This window comes from Lynx rufus, unplaced genomic scaffold (genome assembly GCF_022079265.1).
Source record: "Lynx rufus isolate CCGP_SWC_20201006 ecotype Redwood Valley unplaced genomic scaffold, mLynRuf1.p SCAF_31, whole genome shotgun sequence".
Taxonomy (NCBI): Eukaryota; Metazoa; Chordata; class Mammalia; order Carnivora; family Felidae; genus Lynx; species Lynx rufus.
Genome location: NW_025814847.1, coordinates 4,932,544 through 4,956,256, shown reverse-complemented (window position 1 = coordinate 4,956,256; position 23,713 = coordinate 4,932,544). Strand labels below are relative to the sequence as shown.

Below are 23,713 nucleotides of genomic sequence, written 5' to 3'. Positions count from 1 at the left end.
CTCGAAGCCGAGTTTGGGGGACCCCCGCCTTCCAGCAGCCACTCGCGCTGCTTTTCTCCAGCTCCGGTCCCAGTGCAACACTGGCGGTGATAGCCGTTCCCTGGGGGGAGGGAGGTGCCTTACTGACACTCGAGGTCCTGGGCCTAGAGGAGTCACCGGTTGTTAATCGCTGAGTTGTGATGGATTCACTCGTGAGGGAGTTTTGGAAGAAAGCTTTAAGGAAGGGACAGCAGCAGAAATATGGCTGGATACATATTCGAAGATCTGATTTATGTCTACTAGCTTAGAAAAAGTCCCAAATATTAGGTATGATTTTTTTCTTTCTTAGCAATCTAGTTTTTTGTTTTTAACTTATTTATTTGAGAGAGGGAGAGCACGTGCGGGGAGAAGGGCAGAGGGAGAGCGACAGAGAATCCCAAGCAGGCCCTGAGCCGGCAGCACGGAGTCCGACGTGGGGCTCAATCCCGTAACTGCGAGATCATGACCTGAGCCCAAATCGAGAGTCTGCGCTCAACTGGCTGACCCCCTGGGCGCACCGCTACTATTTCTGAAAGCGCCTAAATTCTGTTCTTCTAATTTTTGTCTAGAGCTACAAAAAAATCCCTGGGGAGGAAAGTGAGGGTCTGGCGGTTTCAGTTCAGGGACTGATTTTCCAGACGCTGGCCACCAAGACTTCTTAGTTATGAGTCCACAAATGTGATTGCAGCTGCGGGACAGCTGAGGGGACAGCTGAGGGGCATCTGTGGGGACAGCTGAGGGGCATCTGTGGGGACAGCTGAGGGGCATCTGTGGGGACAGCTGAGGGGCATCAGTGGGGACAGCTGAGGGGCATCTGTGGGGACAGCTGAGGGGCATCAGTGGGGACAGCTGAGGGGCATCAGTGGGGACAGCTGAGGGGCATCTGTGGGGACAGCTGAGGGGCATCAGTGGGGACAGCTGAGGGGCATCTGTGGGGACAGCTGAGGGGCATCTGTGGGGACAGCTGAGGGGCATCAGTGGGGACAGCTGAGGGGCATCTGTGGGGACAGCTGAGGGGCATCAGTGGGGACAGCTGAGGGGCATCAGTGGGGACAGCTGAGGGGCATCTGTGGGGACAGCTGAGGGGCATCAGTGGGGACAGCTGAGGGGCATCAGTGGGGACAGCTGAGGGGCATCTGTGGGGACAGCTGAGGGGCATCTGTGGGGACAGCTGAGGGGCATCAGTGGGGACAGCTGAGGGGCATCTGTGGGGACAGCTGAGGGGACAGCTGAGGGGGAGCTGCAGAGCCCTGTTGTCCTTCTGGCCCCCTCTGCCATCGTGACATCTCTTCTGATCGGTACTGTGAGTGGCCCATCACCTCTCTGGGGCAGCCCGGGCTGTCATGAGCTCTCACCACCCGGGCGGGGAGCTGGAGAGATTGAGTTGACTTTTTTCAAGAAGTCAAGTGCCTGCCTGAGCACATGAGCTCATGGAAACCTGGTGACCCTCCCCGGGCTCCCTGGGGGCTTCTAACCAGGGAGGCCGGCCCCTCACAAGCTGCCACCCTGTGGAAAGACAAGACCTGTGGCTAAGGTAGAGAAGCTGATCGATCCAGGTGGCTGTTTTGTTGTAGAAAGGCAGGGCACGGGATCCTAGAAAGTTCCCTGGGGCCCCTCTGCCGGCCTTCTGGGACGGGTTCCCGCCTCGTTCGGGACAGAACTCCCCACTTGTGCTCCTGTGTGGCCCTGGAAGGACGCAGTGTTTGGAACTGACCTAAACCCTGTCCCCTGCAGTTTCGTCTGCCCGACGCCCGAGCCGGGCACGGCATGCGTGGACCCCTTCCGACGCTGACGTGTGAAGAAAAGGGGGCACTAGCTTCAGAGACCACAGAGTGAACCGTCGCAAAATTACCAAATCTCTGTAACTGCCGGCATTTACGCACTCCCACCGAGGGAAAACGAAAGTCACCAGAACAGAAAAATATTTTCCAAGGGAAAGATGGCTTTCCTCTTCGGTGACCTGAGAAAATTGACCACGGTTCCATTCAACATCTTCAGGCGCTTGACTTTTTTTTTTTTTTTTAATATCCTTTACCTTTTTAATAAAAAGTAAAAAACAAAAAAAATACATCAATGTCCTGAATAGAACCTCTCTATGTAAAGGTGTCACTAAACAAATAACATAGGACCAGACAGAATAAATGGGGCTGCAAATAGCAATACAACATATTATGAAGCGCTTATGCGTGTCTATGTATATTGTATGTGAATGTGCAGGTACCTGTGTGCACCTATGTGTGTATAAATATGTAAATATTTGCCTACATACGTCACACACACACATATTTATACTGACCTCTTGAGATCGAAGTCCAAGGCACTTTTTACAATGAACAGGTTAAAGCCATTAATTTAGAACACGACTGTTTCTGGGTACATATCCATTTGTGGTGCCCACATCGCAAGTCCCGTTTTCCGTTGCTCACCTCGGAGTGTCTCCGGTGGCTGTCATGACTGAGAGACTAGGAGTGTGTCTAGGCGACTAAACCAACTCCCCTTGCTAGTTCTCTCGGGGGAGGCGAGCGCCCACTGATGGGCGTCGCGGAAGTCACACAGCTCTCTCGCTCTGTAGCGCCTGAGAAGGGCCGGGCCACCCTCCCGCCGACCCCGCTGGCACAGGCTAAAACCAGAAACCCGGAAGGGGCCTCGCGGTGGCTCTAGGCTACAAAGCAAGTTTTAAAGGAATTAGACTGGGAGAAGACAGCCCGTTTTGTACACGTCATATGACCTCGAGTGGAACTGTTTTTGTCCTCGTGATCGGACAGGACTTGACCTCATCGGGTGATTCTGTAAAGGAGGGTCAAAGAACAAATGGTTTAATTCTCCAGCTACCGCTTAACGTGCACACGGATCACTTGGGGATCTTGTGAAAACGCCAAGTTTCATTAAGTGGCGGGGGGGGGGGGGCGAGAGTCTGCATTTCTAAGTTCCCAGGTGCTGCTGGTGCGTCTGTGGGCCACACTGTGCGTCCAGCCACAAACCCGAGTTCCGGGCAAGGTCTGCTCTCCCCAAATCAAGAGTTTGCATTTGGTTTTCTTGCTCTAGACCAAAGAGTAACTTTGAGGGGTAAACAAGAATGCACCTGCTCTCTATGAACGTAAAAGTCTTAGTCTGAGAGGCGCTGGAAGAAACAGCCAAAAAAGACGGTTCTATTTAGCAGCAGAAAAGCAGTGAGGGACAGATCAATTACCACCAGCACATTCATCAGTTAATAGTAAAAGTGAGAACAAACTAATTTCCTTTACCCAGTGCTAAACACAGGCGTCCTGCAGTCTGACCGAGCCCAGCCTCACGCGTAACCGAGGGCAGTGCGGACACCGAGAGAGTTTCCTGCACTAAAAACAAAGCGCGAGCAGCCTGAAGCTGGCCGTTTGGAGACTTCTCTCTCAGACGGCCCGAGTCACTGACGCCTGGGCCTTCTACATGCGAGCTTGAGAGGGCCCCACCCTGCCCCAGAGAAAGCCTGTTGCCCTGCACTCTGAGCATGTCTGCGTGGACTTCCGGTTTGGGGAGAAAGGAGACACAGTCCGGGGGTCCTGGGGCTCCACGCTTCGCACCTGTGCGGTGGTAGCCCGAAGTGAGGAAAACGAGAGAGGGGCCTCCTGGGGGGAGGCCCACGGATTCTAGAAAACCTTTGTTCTGTAACCAAACACATCCTGTTTTCATCTGGAAATAGTCCCTCCGTCATTCAGAGGAGGGAAGTGAGAAATTCTACATGTGTCTCAGCTATTCAGACGGGGGGGGGGGTGGGGGGGCCGGAACTCGTGAGTTGCGTAAGGAGAGAATTTCCCCCAATTCTGCCAGTGAAGACAGCGTCGGTTGAGGCTCCCTTGCTCTCAACTACACCGGCGGGAAGGGAGCCCGGCTCTGCTGGGTCCAGCTGTTCACTGCTTCCTCCCTCCCTCTGGGCCGAGCCCCGTGTGGGGGTAAACACGGGGAGCCCCTGCTTCCTCCAGGGGCTCGCGCCTGCACGCTGGGCCTCACTGGGCCTCACTGGGTCTCACTGGGCCTCACTGGGCCTCACTGGGCCTCACTGGGTCTCACTCGGCCTCACTGGGCCTCACTGGGCCTCACTGGGCCTCACTGGGTCTCAATGGGCCTCACTGGGTCTCACTCGGCCTCACTGGGCCTCACTGGGCCTCACTGGGCCTCACTCGGTCTCAATGGGCCTCACTGGGTCTCACTCGGCCTCACTGGGCCTCACTGGGCCTCACTGGGTCTCAATGGGCCTCACTGGGCCTCACTGGGCCTCACTGGGTCTCACTCGGCCTCACTGGGCCTCACTGGGCCTCACTGAGTCTCAATGGGCCTCACTGGGCCTCACTGGGCCTCACTGAGTCTCAATGGGCCTCACTGGGCCTCACTGGGTCTCACTGGGCCTCACTGGGCCTCACTGGGTCTCACTGGGCCTCACTGGGTCTCACTGGGCCTCACTGGGCCTCACTGAGCCTCACTGGGCCTCACTGGGCCTCACTGGGCCTCACTGGGCCTCACTGGGCCTCAGTGGGCCTCACTGGGTCTCACTGGGCCTCACTGGGCCTCACTGGGTCTCACTGGGCCTCACTGGGCCTCACTGGGCCTCACTGGGTCTCACTGGGCCTCAATGGGCCTCACTGGGCCTCAGTGGGCCTCACTGGGTCTCACTGGGCCTCACTGGGCCTCACTGGGTCTCACTGGGCCTCACTGGGCCTCACTGGGTCTCACTGGGCCTCACTGGGCCTCACTGGGCCTCACTGGGTCTCACTGCACCTGCGGAAGTGAAGCTCCAGGTCTGGTCTGACTCTGACACAGATAAGCTCACAGCGCCTGGATTTCGAGCCTTGTGTCACAGGAGCACAGGACTCTTCCTGGACCCGATTGTGACGTCCCTGAAGGCAAAGCCGGGTGGCCGAGTTTGAGACCCCTATCGTTTACGTATTTACGTAGCAGGGTCTTTGCGTTTACACAGAAAGAACCTGAGCATTTTTCGAACTGGCCGGGCACAGCTACCAGGGGGGTCATGGCTTTTAAAATCTCATCTGCAATGGCTTGATAGAATTTAGGGTAGAATTTTTCCTCTAAGCTTGGAACAGGGTTCTTTTGTCTCCAGCGGGCAGGTCTTGGAGAATCAGACTGTGACGGCTCTGTGGGTCCGGGTCGGCAGGGGTCGTTAACAGTGATGTGCACTCAGAAACAGGTGTTGGGAGAGCGGGCGACGCGCAGGCCGCCAAGGACTAGTTTGATACAAAATGTGAATTGAAAGTTACAATATATTTTATAATATAGCAATATATTTCATATTTAAAATAAACTTATGCTTTCTCCTATCATTAAAAAATAGCCAGCAGTACAGAGGCAAGATGCAAATTCATACTGAAGGTCACGTGATTCTGAACACAAACACTCCACTTTCCAAGTCGGCCACGAACGTGTTCCCTCCGCTAAATCCTGCCGCTCTCTCGTCTCCTCTTCTGTTCGGTGCACGACGCGGAGTCTGGGACTGGAGTGAGTAGTGGCGCCATTAAAACCTCTGACGAAGGTGGCTGGGTCCTGGCTGGGACTGTTCGACACGGCCGGAGGCTGTCCTTCCTCTGGGAACACGGCTGCTCCCGTCACAGTCATACTGGATTTGTCACTGATTTTTTTTTTTTTTTGGCTATAAATTCAGCATTTCTTTGGGATCCTAACTACGGGTTGGTGTTAAATTTTGTGCTTTTCCTCCATCAGCTTGATTGGTCACGACACTTCTTTAGTTTCAACACACGGTCCGGCCCAAGATGCGGCTTCCAGAATGCGCTTCTCAGGCACGTAAACAACCATCACTCGACAGTTGGCACCTGGGCGTGGAGGTCAGACGTTGGAGCTTCGATGACGGTTTTGTTCAGAAGGAACTCCAGCCCATGCGGGGCGTTTCCAGGGATAGTCACAGCTCCTCTCCTCTCTGTGTGTGCTCACACTCCCCTGCGCTCACACTGCCCTGCGCTGAGTGCCGTTTCCACCTATCTCGGCAAAAACCCTACGTGTCACCCGTCTGGCGGGAACTTAACGTTAACTTCCACCCGTGCGGCCCAGGCGAAGCGCACTCGCCTCTACTAGCCGGCCGGGGGCTGGTGGTCCAGCCGGGCCCCTGGGACACCCTCGCCTGGCTCCATCGATGGCCCCAATCTCACTCGGGGTTTCCTTTGGTGGCAGCAGAGAAGGAAGGGACGATGTCTAGGGCATCACTGCGCCGGCCGCCACGCTGGAGGCCACCGGACGGCCGCGTGAGGTGCGGGGGCAGCGTCGTCGAGTTCCTGGGGCGGCATCATGGCCACCGGCCAGCCTGACTCCGCTTCGGAGCCACTGTTGGGGAAGCGGGATGACTGCCCGTGAGTGGGGACGCGCGCCGGGATTTAAAGCAGTAACTTACTGGTGGTGCAAGGACTTCCCGGAATCTCGGCTGCGACGCCTGTGGTCTGGGGTGAAACACTGGTCCTGGGTGGGGGAGGAGCCGGGGCCCGTGTGCCAGTCCCGGGTCCCTCCCGCTAATTTCCCTTCCCAGGTGAGGTGTCCTCATTGCTTTCTGGTGACTCTCGCGCACATTCACACACAACTCCCAAGCGTGGGCTCGACGGGACCCGGTGTGGCTGCTGCTGAAGGCCAGCGCGACTCTGTCGTAAAATCTACGGAGCACTTTGTACTTAGGGGAGCTACCTATCGGCTTCCCTTTAAGCACAGAGAAACCGAGGTGTGAGGTGGTGACATTAATTGGCCGAAGGCATGGGTCCAGCATTGGAACTTAATTACTCCGATTCTGTATCTCTAGCTTTCTTCCTGTTCCTCTCCTTCACCCACATGGAAATCACTGGAACTCTGAGGGGGGGATTCCTCAAATGTATCAGAATCATTATTTCTTCAACGCTGTTCCTTCTTGGCCTTTAAGCGGCCAGCTGTCCTGGCTCACTCGAGACTGGCTGGCGAGGGCGTCCTCTGTGCCTAATTTATGAAGTCGCCGCTACGCGCCCGGCACCCGCTGAGGCTGGAAGGTAGCCACGACCCAGGGCCTCACCCCCCTCGTTCTCTCGAGTGTCGTTAAGCATTTTTAGAGATACCACGTCATGACGTTGCACGTCGTGAGGATGGGAAGAGCAGTTCAGACGCTTTATGACAATTTACTGATGTCGTGGCCTTCGATCCAAAAGGGGCAGATTTTTATTGGGACTTCAGTCTAAGGAGGAGCGAGCCCCGAGTCTGGTAGAATTTGCCAACTGACGCCACGTCGCGAAATTCCACAGAGACCAGCGGTCTTAGAGTATCACAGTCCATCCCTGACTTTACAGCACATGAGGCTACAATATGGCTTAAGTGATGGGGGGGTGGCTCTGGAGTTTTAATTCAAGTGTCTGGACATTTTAGGGACTCGTAGGAATTTTATCTGGCACTGAGTTATCAGAAAAGGTATAGGAGGGCTCTGCCATTGGGTCGGCCTTCCGCGAGTGGGCAGAACTCAGTTCAGCATTAGAGTGAGGTCATTGTGAGTGAGAGTTTTACGTTAGTTCACACAGCCGATTCTCCAGCAGACAATTAAATCTCCACTGCCACCAGACTCGGAACGAGGGAACGAGAAGGCACGGCGATCACCCGCTACCTGGTCCCATCTGTCTGTGACGCTGAGGCACAGCGGGATTGGCCACAAGGCAGGCTACGGGGAGGAAACGGGGGTGGGGGGAAACTACACTTTGGATGATCAATACTGAGGTCATCAAGGTCGATTGCACTCGCAGGAGAGCGGATAACTTCCCCACATGAAGCTGGGGGGCTCCGTCAGGGATGTGCCCTCCCGTTTACGGTCACAAGATTGGCAAAGACTGGATCGTTTTTGAAGACTGGGCACGGTGCCGAGGAAGAAAACTCCACACAGCTACTGCACTGCCGTGAGCTCAAGTCCTGCCGCAGACGCCCCTGTGTTTCCGGGGGGCCGGTGGCCTCCGCTTCCGGAGAGGACTCCAGCCCCTCTTTACCAGTGTCGCCAGCTCGGTCTTTGGCGTTCATTTCGGTGCACCGCGTTAGTGAGGGGTTGAAGAATTACCCGCAGACCTCGATGGCTCAACGGCGGTCTGTGCAGGGGTTGGCAGTGGAATCTTGCGTGCCATTTATTTGAGATTAAGACTAACCCCCTGTGAGCGTGGACGTGCGCACACACGTCATGGGTCACAGCGGAATGGAAAGGGCGAGCGGGAGGTAACGGGCGGGGACCGTCGGTCAGCGACCGGGGCTGGAGCGCGCAGCGTGGCGGACCGGTCTCCACCTTGTGAGTGGAATTAACGCCGTAAAGAAACCGCATGGTATTTCATCTGCCTCCACATCTGTTTATATGCTCGGCTGCACTGCCACTGAGAACAGGAGCACCATTCTTGGGACACGAAAAAGGAGGGTGATCTGTCGGATGATTGACAGTTGAAAGAACAAGTAGCAAAATAAAGAGCCAACAGCAGGGGCGGCAGGTGTGATACGCAAAACACCCAACGGACGTGTTCTCCGGTTACCGCGCGGAGAACAAGCCCGTTTAGGGAAAACGGCAGCAACAGAAAGAGAGAAAAGGGGAAGGTTAGCAAGACGCCCGATCTTGCCCGGTTCCAGGGTCACCCGCCTCCTGCCATCTAGTGACTCCCTTGTCCCTAGAAGGCCTGGCCCAGTTGATGTCAGGACGTCAGAGACGTGACAATGTCCTGCGCAAAGGGAGGCCGACCGTTTGCAAATGACACCCTTCCCTGAACAGACGGGATACCGCGAACCGTGTCGTTCGCCGCCCCGCAGCCCAAGCCGAGGACCTCACGACGGGAGCGGTGACGGGGCACGGGACGGCTGCGTCACAGCACACGGGTGGTGGCCAGACACAGAGTAGTAAGGGACCGCGTCCACGCGCCTCGCCTCCCAGCGCCCGTCACGACACTGGGTCTTCACGCTTCTCAAGTTTCTTGGAGTTTCAGACACATTCGAGTAGTTTTCGCACCAAGATCACCGTGGCGCAGAACAGGCTGCTGACAGGCCCGCGTCATCTGTCCCGGCCCACAGGGCTCCCCGAGGGTCCCGTTATTCTCCGAATCTTTCGCTCTGAGGCGGTCTCAGGCCAGGTAGAAGGGACCACGGGCCCCCCCTCCACTTCTTCCAGCTCGGTGGCCCCCAGGTAGGGACTTGGGCCCCTTTGCGCTCCTGACACCTGGGGCTGGAGCCCTGCAGCCGCGTGGACGCAGCCGAGCAAAGCCCCGGACGTGCTGGTCCTCACTCAGGTGTCACTGGGCCGCACCTGCTGGCGCGTGCGTGCGCCCACGCGCAGGGACCCCCGTGCCCTCCCCTCACGTGCTCCATGGGAACACGGCTGGCTCAGATATACGGAGGAAACTCTGTGGGGCTGTTGTTTTTAGAAGACTGCTCGTCCCTCCAGCCACAAGTCTGGCTGGGCGCTCATCTCTAGCCGAGCAAGCGGGGTGCGCCCCCAGGGTGAGGTGCCCTCTCTAGCCTGCGTCTTTAGGGAAGCTCAGAATATGCCCGACACTAGCAAACCCCCTGAGCTGGAAGCACCCACATTCAGACTCAAGCCAACTCCACGTGCATTACAGAGCGCCTACTGTGTGCACAGTAAGGTACCGGGTCCCTTTCTAGTGGGTCAAGTTCAAACGAGAAAAGACCCGGGTTGAATGTGGGGTGTGTGCGTGCACGCATGTGCAAACACACAGGTTTATATGGGTATTAATACTGGATGGAAAATCTGGCTTTTTACTTTTTTTTTTTTTTTTTGGTCTAAATTGGGTTTTATGACTCCGGCATGAGAGGAGACAGCGCCTGTTCTGGCCAGTGTCGTCCAGAGGCAAGGAGAGGGGTGTGCCCAGGAACCCGGTGAGGAGCCCACGCCCAAGCCTGACACCGCCCCCGGGGGACCCTCATCTGGGCTCCTTCCCCGTTGGCCCCTTCCGTGCACCTGTCTGCCCCCCCACCCCCGCTCCCGCGCGACACCGGAGATCGCGCGTGGATTTCTGTTCTGCGCCACCGCTTCCTGTCCCCCCCCCCCCCCCCCCCCCCCCCCCGTCTTCCCGCTCCCAAGTGGAGGCACCTAAACAGAGATTAGATTTCTGGTTTCCAGGCGTATCCAACCAAGCACGCCGAACGAACGGGAGCTACTTCATTAGCGGGTCTCTCTTCTTGGCGCTCCCTGCTCTGATTGTTCCTTGATGGCGCAGTGACCAGGACAGAGTCGATTTGCATCTTAAGACCTATGGGTTCCGCTTCCGGAGCGGGCGTTCATTTAGCAGCTGCTGGAGCTCGTGTACGGGGTCGGGAAGGAGGCGGAGCTGACCCCGAGGGGGCTGTCGGAGGGCGGGGGCGTGTGCGGGGTGCCCGCCGCGCCAACCCGGGCCTCGGCGAGGGCAGACAGGAGCTGCTGCTGCTGGCGGAGCGCGTCGGCGATGAGGAGCGGCAGGGAGCTGAAGCCGGCCGCCAGGTGCTCCAGCTTGGACTCCAGGCTGGCGATCTGCTTCTCCAGGTCTTCGCTGCGGTCGTTGAGCTCCGTGATCAGGTCGTACATGACGTTCTGCATCTGGACAGAGAGACGGGCACGGGTCGGCACGGGTGGGTCGGCCCGGGGGCTGCGGCAGAACCGACGCTCCCAGGTCGCGCGGGGGCATCGCCCGCACCAGCGCGTCCGGTCCGGCCGACCACGGACAAGTGCTTACCTTCCGGAGACCCGGAGGTGCGGGCGCGCCGAGCACCGACGCGCCGCGTGGGAACGGCGACGGCCCGTTAGGAAATGCGTTTAATGGGGAAAGAGCTACTGTTTCTCAGAGCGGGGAGTCTCCGGACCGTCTTCGGGCCCTCGCTGACCCGACCGCTCCGCTCAGAGGCTGCGGGAGCCTGACGGTCAAAGACAGGGCAGCGGGCGGGGCCACGGTCCAAGCACGCGTCTGCAGCCCGGCGGCAGGCCCTGGGACCCTCTGAACGGTGGGCTCCTTATCGAGCAGGAGTTAATAATAACTGCACGGGGCCCCGGCTGCTCCCAGCACCGCGGCCAGCAGAGTGGTGGGTGTCGGGTGAGGGACCTAACCCCTCCCTGGGTGGCCAGCGGCCACGCGGAGCTCCTCATGGGGTCGCAGCCCCTCCCCTGCCCGGGCAGTGGGGAGGAGTGCCGCCTTGTCCGGGCCCCCCCCCCAAGGGCCGGCTGAGGCCTTTGTCCATCTGCCACGGTTCAAAGTCTGCCTCCGACCTGTCCTGTCTCCTTTACTCGCGATCGGGCCCCCCAGGAAGCCTCCCGCCTCACTGGCGTCTCCCGGAGCCCCTCGACCTGCCCTGGGTCCCGCCCCCACTTCACGGCGCAGCCCCGCCCCACGCCCGCTCCAGGTCCTGCCCACCTGCTCCCGTCCCCTTTCGTACCACCTTCTGTGGCGCTAGCCCACTTCTTACTCCTGAGTGTCTGTCCTTGTCTGCGTCACCCACTGTGTCACCCACTGGGAGGGGGGCTCCTTCAGGGCAGGGACCCTTCCCTGGTGGGCTCCCCGATGTGTCTCAAGGGCCTAAAACAGCCCCTGGCACGTGGGAGAAGCTCTACGAACAGTTGTGGACGGGGTGGGGGGTGGGGGGTGGATGTCCGGTGCACGTGGTGGGACGCAGTTCACAGCACAGATTATCCCCGTGTACCTAGGAGTTTCCTCAGCGTTTACCACCGAGACCAGAGTGTCTGGAAGCAAGGGAAGAAGACCGCGAGGGCCCCAGCCCGGGGCTGCCTGTGAACGAACCCCGAAGGAGGCCGTGGGAACAGGGGGCAAAGAGGGGAGCCCCCAGGGAGCTGAAAATCAAGTGACACTCAAGAGCCATCAAATAAGCTTGCTCCTCAGAGGAAAGTCGTAAGACGGTCGGAACAGAGCTAACAAACCGGGCTCAGGCCGGGCCACCCTTTCCCTCCTGCCTCAGGCGTGTGCCAGAGACCCCGTGTCCCCCAGGGGCCCCGCCGCGCCCTCCAGCTGTCCGACCACAGACCTGGGTGCTGCCGCCCCAGCACAAAGTTCCACCCGGCCCGCCTACCCCCTCCAGTCCAGCCCATCGTTGCACCCGAACCACGTGGGCCCCAGCCTGAGCCACGGTCATGCCCCACGGTCATGCCCCGAGGTCCGGACATCTCCCTCATCAGGCCACTTTCTGATCATAATGTGGCTTCCTGAGTGGGCCTGTCACACACTCCTCTATGCGACAGCGACATTTCTTAGTAAATTAACAAGTGACAGGGGCGTCTGGATGGCTCTGTCGGTTAAGTGTTTCACTCTTGATCTCGGCTCAGGTCATGATCTCAGTTTTGGGAGTTGGAGCCCCACGTTGGGCTCTGCGCTGACAGTGAGGAGTCTGCTTGGGATTCTCTCTCTGCCCCTCCCTCCCTCTGCCCCTCCCCTGCTCCCCCCCCCCACACACACTCTCTCTCAAAATAATAAACTTAAAAAATTAAAAAAACAAAACAAAACCGAACAAGTGACACCAGGCTCGGAAGTGAGAGCCCCAAGAGCCCTCGGCCCCTGTGGCTCCCAGTCCCCATGGTGGCCGTGGCCGAGGGCCAGGTTGGCGGTTGCCCCCAGGCGATGTGGCCCTTGGTCATCTGCCAGTAACATCCTGGTCTCATTCGTCTGAAACTCCAAGTTAGGCCAGCAAGACGCAGAGACCCTGGTGCCTGGGCCACGGGGGCGGGGACCAAGGTGATGGGGAAAAGCAGAGTAATGGCAGGTGGCCAAGTCTGAGGGCCGGAAAGGAGATGGGGAAGGGGACGCTGAGGGTCCCCGGAGGAGCCGGTGCAGAGGCGGGACGAAGGCAGCCCAGCCTGGGAGCCCCCAGAGGAGACGGGACGTCACCAATGAACAATCCAGAACCTCCTGGAGATGCACGCTGTTTCTGGCACCTTTATTTGCCTGCAGGGCCCGATGAGCCTCCTTTGAGTCTCGGCCTCCCCTCTGCGTCAGAATGAGAATGGCCTTCTGCAAACCCTGCCGACGCTTCACGAAGCATCCGCACAGAGAGCATCTCATCTGATCGCTTGAGCCTCAGACGTTAGGGATTATCTGCACGCGTTGACTGAAGAAAGTGAAGCCAACGAACAAAGACGCAGGTCCTCCAGCCGCCAGCCCACCACGTCCCGAGGCCACGTGCCCCTTTTCCTCATCTCGAGGGGACCAGAGGGCAGGGGTGGGAAGGCGGCCAGCTGAGAGGACGCGGCGCTACGGAGCCCCCGGCTCCGGTGACTGGCTGCGGCCGCCGGGGCCTTGGGTGGGTCTCCTGGGGGGGGAAGGGGGGGAGCCAGAGCCCCTCTCTCCCGGCCTCACCCCTGCCCCACGCAGCCCTGCCGAGGCCTCCCTCAGCCCCTCCCCGCACACCCGTCCTTCCAGGTAACTCGTTCCGTCACTGACGGTTTAGCTCCCCGAGGGGCTTCCCTCCCCGGGCCTGCCCCTCCCTGGGCCCGGCTCCCAGAGACGCGGCGGGCGGCGTTCAACCGGCGCGGGCGTGAAGGTCGGTCGGTCTGCTGTTCCCAGTCGGACATCCGCCACACTGTGTCCCGCCAGGCGACGGGTGGGGCCGGAGACCTTGCTGCTCGCGGGAGGACCTCTTGGGTGACGCTGTCGGGCCCTTCCCGCGTGGCGCTGGGCGGGTCCCCGGCAGCTTCAGGCTGGTCGTGAGTGGTCCGCCTCTTGAGAAGTAGAGAGACCCCCCCGCCCCCCGTCTGGGGCCAGAAAGGCTGGTCTGGGGGGATTCGAGGAGGCAGGAAAACGAATTCCCAGTCATAGCCGTGTGACCTGGCGCGTGGCCACCGAAGTCTCGGGCGTCCCCGTCGGTGCGCGTCGCCCTGGGCCCTTGCCATGCAGCTGACAGACACGCGACGTCATCTGCGGTCCCCGAGCACCGAGCGGCCGGCTCCTGGCCGGGTCCTCACGGCCACACCCGGGAACTCTGGCGGCGTCCCCACGTCCCGCCAGTCACCTCGGAGAGGGCGTCCCCACGTCCCGCCACGTCCCGCCACTCACCTTGGAGAGGTCCACCAGGGTGTTGGCCTGGTCGCTAAGCTTCCTCTGCTCCATCTTGACGCTCCTCAGTCTGCGGGAAAGAGTCACCGACAGCCGTGCTCTCCAAGTGCGCGCGGCACCGAGCTCCCGGTGCGGACCCCACGTCCACGCCCGTCCCCCTCGTTCTGGACCCGGCGTGGGGACCTCGAGCACAGGTGACAACTGACCAGAGTCGCGGCTGCTCAGGTCCCCGAGAAAGCAAGGTCTGGTCTCCGTGCATGCTGGCCCTCGGTGGCTTCCGCCCCCTGGCCACTCTCAGGTCATCTCTGCCCCCGCCCGCCCCCACCCCCCACCCCCCCCAGCCTCCAGTGAGAGCGAAAGGCTTCACCCCTGCTCCTCCACTGTGTTTAAAGTACCTCTCTGTGGGCATCCGCGGAGGTGCAGGTGTGTGCGTGTGACTGTGTGTGTGTGTGAGTGTGTGTGTCCGCGTGATGTGCGGGTCCGCGGAGGTGCAGGTGTGTGTGAGTGTGAGAGTAAGTGTGTGTGTCCGTGTGATGTGGGGGTCCATGGAGGTGCAGGTGTGTGTGTGCGAGTGTGATGTGTGTGAGAGCATGTGTGTGTGTCCGTGTGATGTGCGGGTCTGTGGAGGTGCAGGTGTGAGTGTGTGTGTGTGTGAGAGTGAGTGTGTGTGAGCGTGTGATGTGCGGGTCCGCGGAGGTGCAGGTGTGAGTGTGCGAGTGTGTGTGAGAGAGTGTGTGTGAATGTGTGTGTCCGCGTGATGTGCGGGTCCGCGGAGGTGCAGGTGTGTGTGTGTGCGAGTGTGTGTGATGTGTGTGAGAGTGAGTGTGTGTGAGTGTGTGTGTCCGCGTGATGGGGGGGTATGCGGAGGTGCAGGTGTGTGTGTGTGTGAGAGTGTGTGTGTCCGTGTGATGTGCGGGTCTGCAGAGGTGCAGGTGTGTGTGTGTGTGAGTGTGAGAGTGTGTGTGTCCGTGTGATGTGGGGGTCCATGGAGGTGCAGGTGTGTGTGTGCTAGTGTGATGTGTGTGAGAGCATGTGTGTGTGTCCATGTGATGTGCGGGTCCGTGGAGGTGCAGGTGTGAGTGTGTGTGTGTGTGTGAGAGTGTGTGTGAGCGTGTGATGTGCGGGTCTGTGGAGGTGCAGGTGTGTGCGTGTGACTGTGTGTGTGAGAGTGAGTGTGTGTGAGCATGTGATGTGCGGGTCCGTGGAGGTGCAGGGGTGTGTGTGTGTGTGTGTGTGTGAGTGTGTTCAAGTGTGATGTGTGTGTGTGTGTGTGTGTCCGCGTGATGTGCGGGTCCGCGGAGGTGCAGGTGTGTGTGTGAGTGTGTGTGTGTGTGTCCGCGTGACGTGCGGGTCCGCGGAGGTGCAAGTGTGTGTGTGCGAGAGTGTGCGAGTGTGTGTGAGAGTGTGTGCGAGTGTGTGTGATGTGTGTGAGAGTGCGTGAGTGTGCGGGTCCGCGGAGGTGCAGGTGTGTGTGCGCGAGTGAGTGTGCGAGTGTGCGTGAGCGCGTGTCCGCGTGAGGCGCGCGTCCGTGGAGCCTCCGACTCCTTCCCCTTCCGCAGCGCCCCGCCTGGTGCTCGGGGGCTGCGGGCGTGACAGGCGCCCCCCGGGCTTGCCGAGCGGGGACGGCGCGGGTGTGCCCCGTGCTTCCGGGTCGGGGGTCCCGGCCCCGGCACATACTCACTGGTGGATAGCTTGCAGGAACTTCCTCTGGTGCTTCCGGACCTTGGCGTGGTCGATCTTCTTCAGCAGCTTCGTGTGCTTGTAGATCAGCCACGTTTCCCGAAGGACGTTGGCCGCGGCGTTCTTGATCTGAGGAAAAACCGACAAAGCAGGCGGTCGGGTTAGTCTTCCGCGGTTCACGTCGTCTGTTTGCTACTTGGGCCACCTCTGGGGACCCGGTTCTGCAAAGACCCCTCGCCTTCGGCGATCCGTGCACCCTGACGGAGAGGGTTCCGGTTCACCTCCTGTCACTCCTGCCTCGGACACAGCGGACGAGCCTGCGGTCGAGGGCGTTTCTTGTCTCTCAATTACTTCAGGCCGCCTCTCGACCGCTGTTCCTGGTGCTACATTTAGTCAGGCTGCAGCACCCCACCCCCCCCGGGCCGGGCCGGGCGGTCCCGGGGGCCCACGCGGGCCACCGCTCCCGGCTCTACCTGGGACCTCCGTCTGGGGCACCCGGCACCTCTCTGGGATCCCGAGAGCAAGCGGGTTTCTCAACAGCGGCCGATTCTGAAAGGCCCTTGGAGGAGAGGCAACGTCTTTCCCACAAACGGAACCAGGGGCCCGGCAGCCCGCCGTGTTCTTTCCCAAACGGCCAAAAGCATTTAGACCGCGGTTCTGCTCGTAAGCGTAGCCGGCGTGAGGCTGAAACGATCTCAAGGCGGCGTCTGAAAATCGGCGAAGATATTTCGGTGTGAGGCCCGCCCTGCGTCTCGGCCCAGGCTGGCTCCTTCGCGGCGCTCGGCGCTCCACGCCGTCAGCTGTCGACGTGGAAAGCGCGGATCTGCCCGGCTCCCGACCGAGCTGGGACGCGTCAGTGACATCCAGATGGCAGGGGACGAAGCTTTAATCCAAACACAGACGTCTGCGGCAATTAGTGGCGAGAGCAGGGGACACTCTCTCACGGAGCGCGAGCCAAGCGGAGTCTTGAGGAGCCGCCCCCGTTTCCGGGGGCCGCGGGAGCCGGCCCGGTGCAAATCGAGCCCCCGGCCAGAGGGGCTTTAGGGGAAGCGGAGCGCCCGGCCCGCTTCTTCGGACGGCCGTCCCGGACGGGATGCTGTCAAAACGCCGAGGCGTGTGCGAGGGCCCAGGAGGCACTGTTCTGCAGGCTGAGAGCTTCTGTGTGCATCTGTTGGGAAAATTTATGACCGAGGCTGGAGCGTATTTTTCATTGGTGCCGAAGGGATGTTTTTATAAGAGCAGCTAAGTCTTCTCAGAAATGTCTAAGTGACATAAACACTGCTTTTTTGTTCGGTAAAAATCCACTGGGAAAATGGTTGTAAGTGGCTTAATTGCCTGCTTCTGGCACCTTCCTTCCCCGAGAGGAAGCAGGTGTTGGTGAGCAGGAGCTCACACCGGCGGGCGCCCAGGTGAGCGGCAGGGTGGGGGGGGCAGGAGCCCCCTGGACAAGGCAGAGGGTGCACCCCTGCGACTTGCGCAGGGGGAGGCCCATCAGACACGTGCACTCTCCGGTTTGCCGGGGCGCTTAGCCTCCGAGGGAGGCCCCACGGCCAAACAGGAGAAAAACCCTCTCCCTGCGTTTAGGACGATCGGCCGAGCCAGGCTGCACCCTGTCCCCCGTGGGGGCCGGCCGAGCCCCGGAACACCGCCGCGGGCCTTCGACACGTGCGTCGGCGTTGAAGTGGAGCGGACGGGTGAGACCGGAAAGGCTGCGGGCTCATCCTCGTTCCCGAAGTTACGGGGCGTTTAGGAGAAGATGCTTAATCACCTCGCAGGTGGGAACCATCAGTCTTTACGCTGAGGCTGTCGTGAGGCCCCAAGGAGGCGGCTATGGTGGTGTGGACGGGGTGTCGGGCCCAGGTCCGAGCGCCTCGCGCACCAAGTCATCGGGCGGGGACTAGTGCGACCCCCGTGCGACAGACGAAGGAAGAGACACAGCCCAACACCACGGAGTCATGGCTGGTAAACTGAGTCATCCCGGATTCCAGTGTCGCCAGACTGTACACGCACAGGTGGTAGTGACCGTCACCTCGCCCAGACCCCAGGACGCGGCGTGGGACACAGGGCGCGAGGGCTGGAGTCACACGGCCGGCTGGCGGCACAGCCAGGCCCGAGGAGGACGTGAGGTTCCACGTGGTCTGAGGAAAAGACCTGAGCAGACTTCGTCTCCACACAAACAACCCTAGTTCCCGTGTTCCAGGATCACGGGATTGGAAAAGCCTTCGCACCTTTATTGTATTTTTTCTACCCCTCGGGGCCCTCGCTTAAGCCACATAACAGAGCAGGGGGTCAGGCCCGCGCCTCACTTCGGCCCAGGTCTCGGCTGGACAAGCACAGCACCGCCCGGGCAGCCGAGCACGCGGCCACGTCGTGTGAGCAGGAGCCCCCGGTGCACTCGGGAAGGTGACGCGAAACGCGAGCCTTGGTGCCGGCTCTGAAATTAACTGCCAGCAAAAAGCCTGGCACAAAGCTAAGCGCCTCGATATCTGCGAAAGAAGAAACGGGCTCTTAGCCGCACCGCGCCCTCCCAGGCTCACGGTCAATGCTACTCGACCAGGGCCCCCCCTTGGTCACCCGGTTGAGCTCTGCCGACACCACCGGGGTGTGAGCGGTCGAGGTCGTGTGCCCCTCCTGGGGTCCGCCGCGCTGCTGGGAAGGGGGGACCGGGGACCCTCCGAGCTCTCCTGGCGGGCAGGGCCGCCAGGGCCGGGAGGTCGCCTGGGGCTGGGGGTGGGGGCGGGAAGGGTCAGGGACCCGAGGAGGACTGGGCAAGGCCGGCCGCCATCAGGGGCCCAGGGCTGGGTAGCGGAGGCCTGCCCGCACGCGGCAGGCTGGCTCCAAACGGACGAACACACGCGCTGGCTGGGAGGCCACGCGCGGTCTACCCCGGAGGACGGACTCGGTGACCTACGAGCTTCAGGGGCGGCTCTGAGGCCGCCGGGCCCTGGGCCAGGAAGCCATCCGACCAAGGTCTCGCAGAGAGTAGCACAGCTGACGTTTACCCAGCTCACTGTGTGCCAGGCTCTGTGCTAAGCACCTCGTGTTTACACGGTTTCCTTCACCCTCAGGAAAGCCTCGCCGGTGCCTGGAGTTACCGTGTGCTCTTTGGCCGTGCTGCCGAGTGGCCTTCACACAACATGCGATGAGCGCCTGTCCTGGCGGCGAGGACACCGGGGTCCTGCCCTCGAGGGGCACACGATCGTGCCGAGACAGCGCGCGGCTTGTCCTGTCAGGTAGTGAGGGTGAGAGGCAGCACGGGGCAGCGTTCAGAGGGTGACGGCAGTGCTGCGGGTCTGTGTCCAGGACAGGGGGAGCCACCGGGCCACCGGGCCCTTCAACGCACAGTGGCCCTGCCTCTGCCCACCCACGGTCCACCCACTGAATGTGAGCTCCCCCACCCGCCCCCACCTCCACCCCCAACCCAAGGAAACGTCACCAAACACACTTGTCTGTTCCCTGAGCTCTTGGCTGCATCACCCGGGCCAGGGGCTTGCTCCCCGCACCCCCCACCCCCCACCAATGCCCGGGCTGCCTGCCGCTCAGCCCCTCAGAGGGTTGTCAGCTGCAGGAGGACAAGGGGACAGCCTCGGACAGGCACCTTTCCTGGCCCCCGTGCCTCCAGCAGCTTCGGGGAGCCCCCAGTGACCCCCCAGGGAAGGAATCGCCATTAGCTGCCGGAATGGTCCCCGGTGGGGAGGGTGGTCCACCTGAGGCTGGAGAGGGGACGGGAGAGGGGACGGGAGAGGAAACAGGGCAGGCCTGGCAGACGCGTCCGAGGAGCTGCCCAGGTTGAATTTAGATGAACAGAGGACATCACGGGTCGCCCCGTCTTCAGGCACTTGTCGAAGGCCTCTGTTAGCACTGGAGGAGAGGGTCTCGCCCTCCCCACCTGCCAACCCCCCCCTCCCTCGCCCTCACCCCCACAGCCTCCCCGCCGGCTTCCTTTCCTCTGTCCACCCGCCCAGTCCTGCCCCGAGTCCTTGCCAGGCTTCACGGTCCGCACCCAGGGGCCAGCCTCAGTGCTGGGAAGGCGGCCCGGCTCGGCCCCTCGGCTGGCAGGAGCGGGGGGCGGGTGGTCCTGTGGTTCCAAGTTAGTCCGAAGCTCCTTGCTCCGAGTGCCAGGGTGATGGATGGTGCTTAATTCCACAGGGACTTCAGCGTGGAGCTCGGCCTGGGTGCAGGCACGCGGCTTTCTCTCCCGCAGGCCTGGGCCCTAACCGCCGTGCCAAGTGGCCGGTAACTGACTGCTCTGAGAAGCCCACGGGTTATGGCCTGCAGCCCTAGTTAAGGGCCTGCGAGCTGCGGGTAATCCACAGGCCCTTTCCGGGGAGGGTTAGTATTCTCACAACTGGTCAATTGATTACTTGGTAAGTTTTTAAGAGATTAAGACCTGTTATGAGTAAACTTTTGAATTAACCTGCTGGAAGAAAAGGGTTTTTCCAGCAGGATTGTGATAAAACTTTTACATGTGCTCATAATGAAAAAAGAGTTTTCTTTAGCACTGATCAGTAGATACCGGGGTTACTCAAGGTTTTGAGCGGGGGTGGGGGTGATATGTTCAGAGCTGAGTCTTGGAGCCTAAGGGGACCCACACAGCGCAGGAAGCCCGGGGCCAGGGAGGTTCACGAAGCGGGGAGGGCAGCAAGGACCTGTGTCGGTTCTGAGCGTGGTGCGCGGGGTGCCCGGGGGCCAGTGTGCGGGGACAGCCGTGGCCAGATGGAATCCAGGCTCGGGAAGCCCTGTGGGGTCCAGGGCAGAGAGGCAGAGACACTGCTAAGTTTCCAGGCCTGGAGACCAGGGTGGTCAGGAGAAGGAACTAGCATAGGAAAGATGCGGGCTTGGCTTTGATCTTACTCGTCGACTTCGCGGGGAAATGTATTTAGACAAAGTATCTGTCACAGCAAGGGCAGGGAGACACAGTCCTCAGCCAGTGGCACACGCCGTGGTCCGACGTGGACGGTCGACGTGCAGACAGGACGCCTCCTGCCCACGGTGCTCCTCAAGCCGTGTGTCCCCGGGGAATGTGCCCAACGAGCAGGGGTGCTCTTTGAGGGTGGGCGGGGACCGCCTGTTACCCACTGTGGTGTCCCCGGAGCACGGAGGGTGGTGGCCCACGGGTGACTGATGACAGGTATGTTCAGTCGCACGGAACAGAGAGACGGGGACTCGTAGCACTGAGTAGGAGGAAAGCTGGGCATCTGGTATCTTGTGCGCGTCTCTGTGCGTCACACGTATGTCGTCTGGCAGCCCAGGGCTACTGCAGCAAGGTCGCTGTGGGCAGGTCTGATTTTTTTGGTTTTAATTTACATCCAAGTTAGTTAGCATATGGTGCAACGGTGATTTCAGGAGTAGATTCCTTAGTGCCCCTCCCCCATTCAGCCCATCCCCCCTCCCACAGCCCCTCCAGCAACCCTCAGTTTGTTCTCCGTATTTAAGAGTCTCTTCTGTTTTGTCCCCCTCCCTGTTTTTATATTATTTTTGTTTCCCTTCCCTTATGTTCCTCTGTTTTGGCTCTTAAAGTCCTCCTATGAGTGAAGTCCTATGATTTTTGTCTTTCTCTAATTTCACTTAGCTAATTTCACTAATAATAGCCTCCAGTTCCATCCACGTAGCTGCAAATGGCAAGATTTCATTCTTTTTGATTGCCGAGTAATACTCCCTTGTGTATATAGACCACATCTTCTTTATCCACTCATCCATCGAGGGACATTTGGGCTCCTTCCATCCTTTGGCTGTTGTCGACAGCGCTGCTATAAACGTGGGGGTGCGTGTGTCCCTTCGAGACAGCCCACCTGTATCCCGTGGAGAAATGGCTAGTAGTGCAGTTGCTGGGTCGTAGGGTAGTTCTGTTTTGAGTTTTGTGAGCAACCTCCATCCTGTTTTCCAGAGCGGCTGCACCAGCTTGCATTCCCACCAACGATGCAAAAGAGATCCTCTCTCTCCACATCCTCGCCAACATCTGTTGTTGCCTGAGGTGTTAATGTTAGCCATTCTGACAGGGGTGAGGTGGTATCTCACTGTGGTTTTGATTTGTGTTTCCCTGATGAGGAGTGAAGTTGAGCATTTTTTCATGTGTCGGTTGGCCGTCTGGATGTCTTCTTTGGAGAAGTCTATTCATGTCTTTTGCCCATTTCGTCACTGGATTATTTGTTTTTCAGGTGTTGAGTTTGATAAGTTCTTTATAGATTTTGGATTCTAACCCTTTATCTGACATGTCGTTTGCAGATATCTTCTCCCATTCTGTCGGTTGCCTTTTAGTTTTGCTGATTGTTTCCTTCGCTGTGCAGAAGCTTTTTATTCTGATAAATAAATATCAATCAATATTCATCAATATTCATTTCTGAGAGAGAGACGGAGTGCGAGCAGGGGAGGGGCAGAGAGAAGGAAGACACAGAATGAAGCAGGCTCCAGGCTCTGAGCCGTCAACACAGAGCCTGACGCGGGGCCCGAACCCACAAACCACGAAATCATGACCTGAGCCGAAGTCGGACGCTTAACTGACTGAGCCACCCAGGCGCCCCGAGAAGGTCTGACTGCACTCAATGCAGGAAGACATTGCCACCAGAGTTGACAAGTTATACACATGACTGAACAGCCATGATTCAGGCAAACCAGAAACTGGGTTCCTACCCCGTGCTGCCATTGGCTCCTCCCACCTCTGCGTCTTGCTCCGAGGCTCGGGCAGGTGTCAGAGGAGGGGAGCTGGGCTCTCCGAAAGTGGGTCAAGGTGAGCAGAGGCCAGGGCTGGCCAAGCGCACCGGCACCTTCCTGCCAAGCAAGGTTTGGAGAAGAGCCTCCGGAAGGCCTGGTCCCTCCAGCTTTGAAAATCCTCGCTCTGAAAGAGGGGCCCCTTCGCTGTGTTTGCTTCTCTGGGAAGAGATTAGACGTTCAAGGGACATTTCAACGGACTTAAGTGTTCTCAGAGAAGCGAGCCACAAATACTTGTTGATTTGGTTTTCAGCCCTACTTCTCAAAAAGTAAGTGGCCTCGAGGAGGATTTACGGAGCGTCTTGGAAGGGTGGAAGCTGGCCACCACAGTCTGCGCTCGCACACTCAGACCGCAGGACGGTCGTTTATTTTCCCGCCGTATGAAGGTGCTGGCTCTCTGAGTAGCCTGAGACAAGGAGCACGGAGCAGACCAGAGGAGACGGAGACGGTAAGGAAGCAGCTCCCGAGAAGGGTTCGGGGCCAGCTGTCCTGCCCCTCTCTCGCGCACCGGATCGTTCGTAGGGGAGCCGCCAGGGCGCCTGTGGCCAGGTGCTCCAGTGGCTTAGGTGACCTGCTCAGTCGGCACCCAGCCGGGCCCTGTGTGCACGTGCCGGGGCTGGCATCTGGGAAACCCACTCAGAAACCCGCTGGGAACGGCCCTCAGCGCTGCCGTCTTGAAGGTAAATTGTGTTTTCTCTTGTGCAGTGGACAGTCTGGGCCACGCCATGCCACGTTCAACCATCCGCATGTCAACGCTAGGCTATTCGCCCGGACCTCGTGTGCTCCCGCGGCCCCCCCCCCAGCACTGGCCGTCCAGTGGCCGGCCGGGTCCCTCACACTTTCACTGCCGCGGCTGTCATCACAGGGTCCTGCGGAAGGCCTGCCACAGCGGCCGGGTCCCCAGCACGGGCTCTGATGCCCTCTCGGCTCAGGGACAGGACAGCCTCACAAGACATCCTCTGGCTGACCTGTGTCTTGCCTGCAGCTCTAGAGAGTTCTAGAGAGTTCTCCATAAAAGCTGTCGTTAGGAAACGGCTCCCACCTTGCTTGTGTGGCGGCTGTCCGGGAAGGACCCATCTTGTCCCTCCCACGGGGCCGTCCCCTTGCCTGACGATCTGGTGGGCCTTCTGCGGCCGACCCCTCTCCCCGTTCCCGCCTCCAGTTTTCCTCCTCCTTAACCGCCAGTGAGGAGATGGCCCAGAAACCCCAGAAGGGGGCTGGACGATGACATTTAGAAACGTGGGCTCTGCTGCGATGACCGTCTTTAATGATTTTGTAGAAAGAAGTGCGTTTAGATACAT

At 59.6% G+C, this 23,713-nt stretch overlaps 1 protein-coding gene across 2 annotated transcripts in view; it reads right to left on the bottom strand.

Annotated features, from left to right (window-relative positions):
- Positions 1–10,075: 10,075 nt before the first annotated feature.
- The window catches only part of KCNN3 (potassium calcium-activated channel subfamily N member 3), a 113,340-nt gene continuing 99,702 nt past the window's right edge, over positions 10,076–23,713 (bottom strand). For both annotated transcript variants that reach the window (XM_047093012.1, XM_047093011.1), the window contains 3 exons: positions 15,706–15,833; positions 14,025–14,094; positions 10,076–10,570 (listed from right to left, as the gene is read on the bottom strand). In XM_047093012.1, the coding sequence (XP_046948968.1) occupies positions 10,280–10,570; positions 14,025–14,094; positions 15,706–15,833 (489 nt within the window). In that variant the 3' untranslated portion in view covers positions 10,076–10,279. The remainder of the gene's footprint in view (positions 10,571–14,024; positions 14,095–15,705; positions 15,834–23,713) is intronic.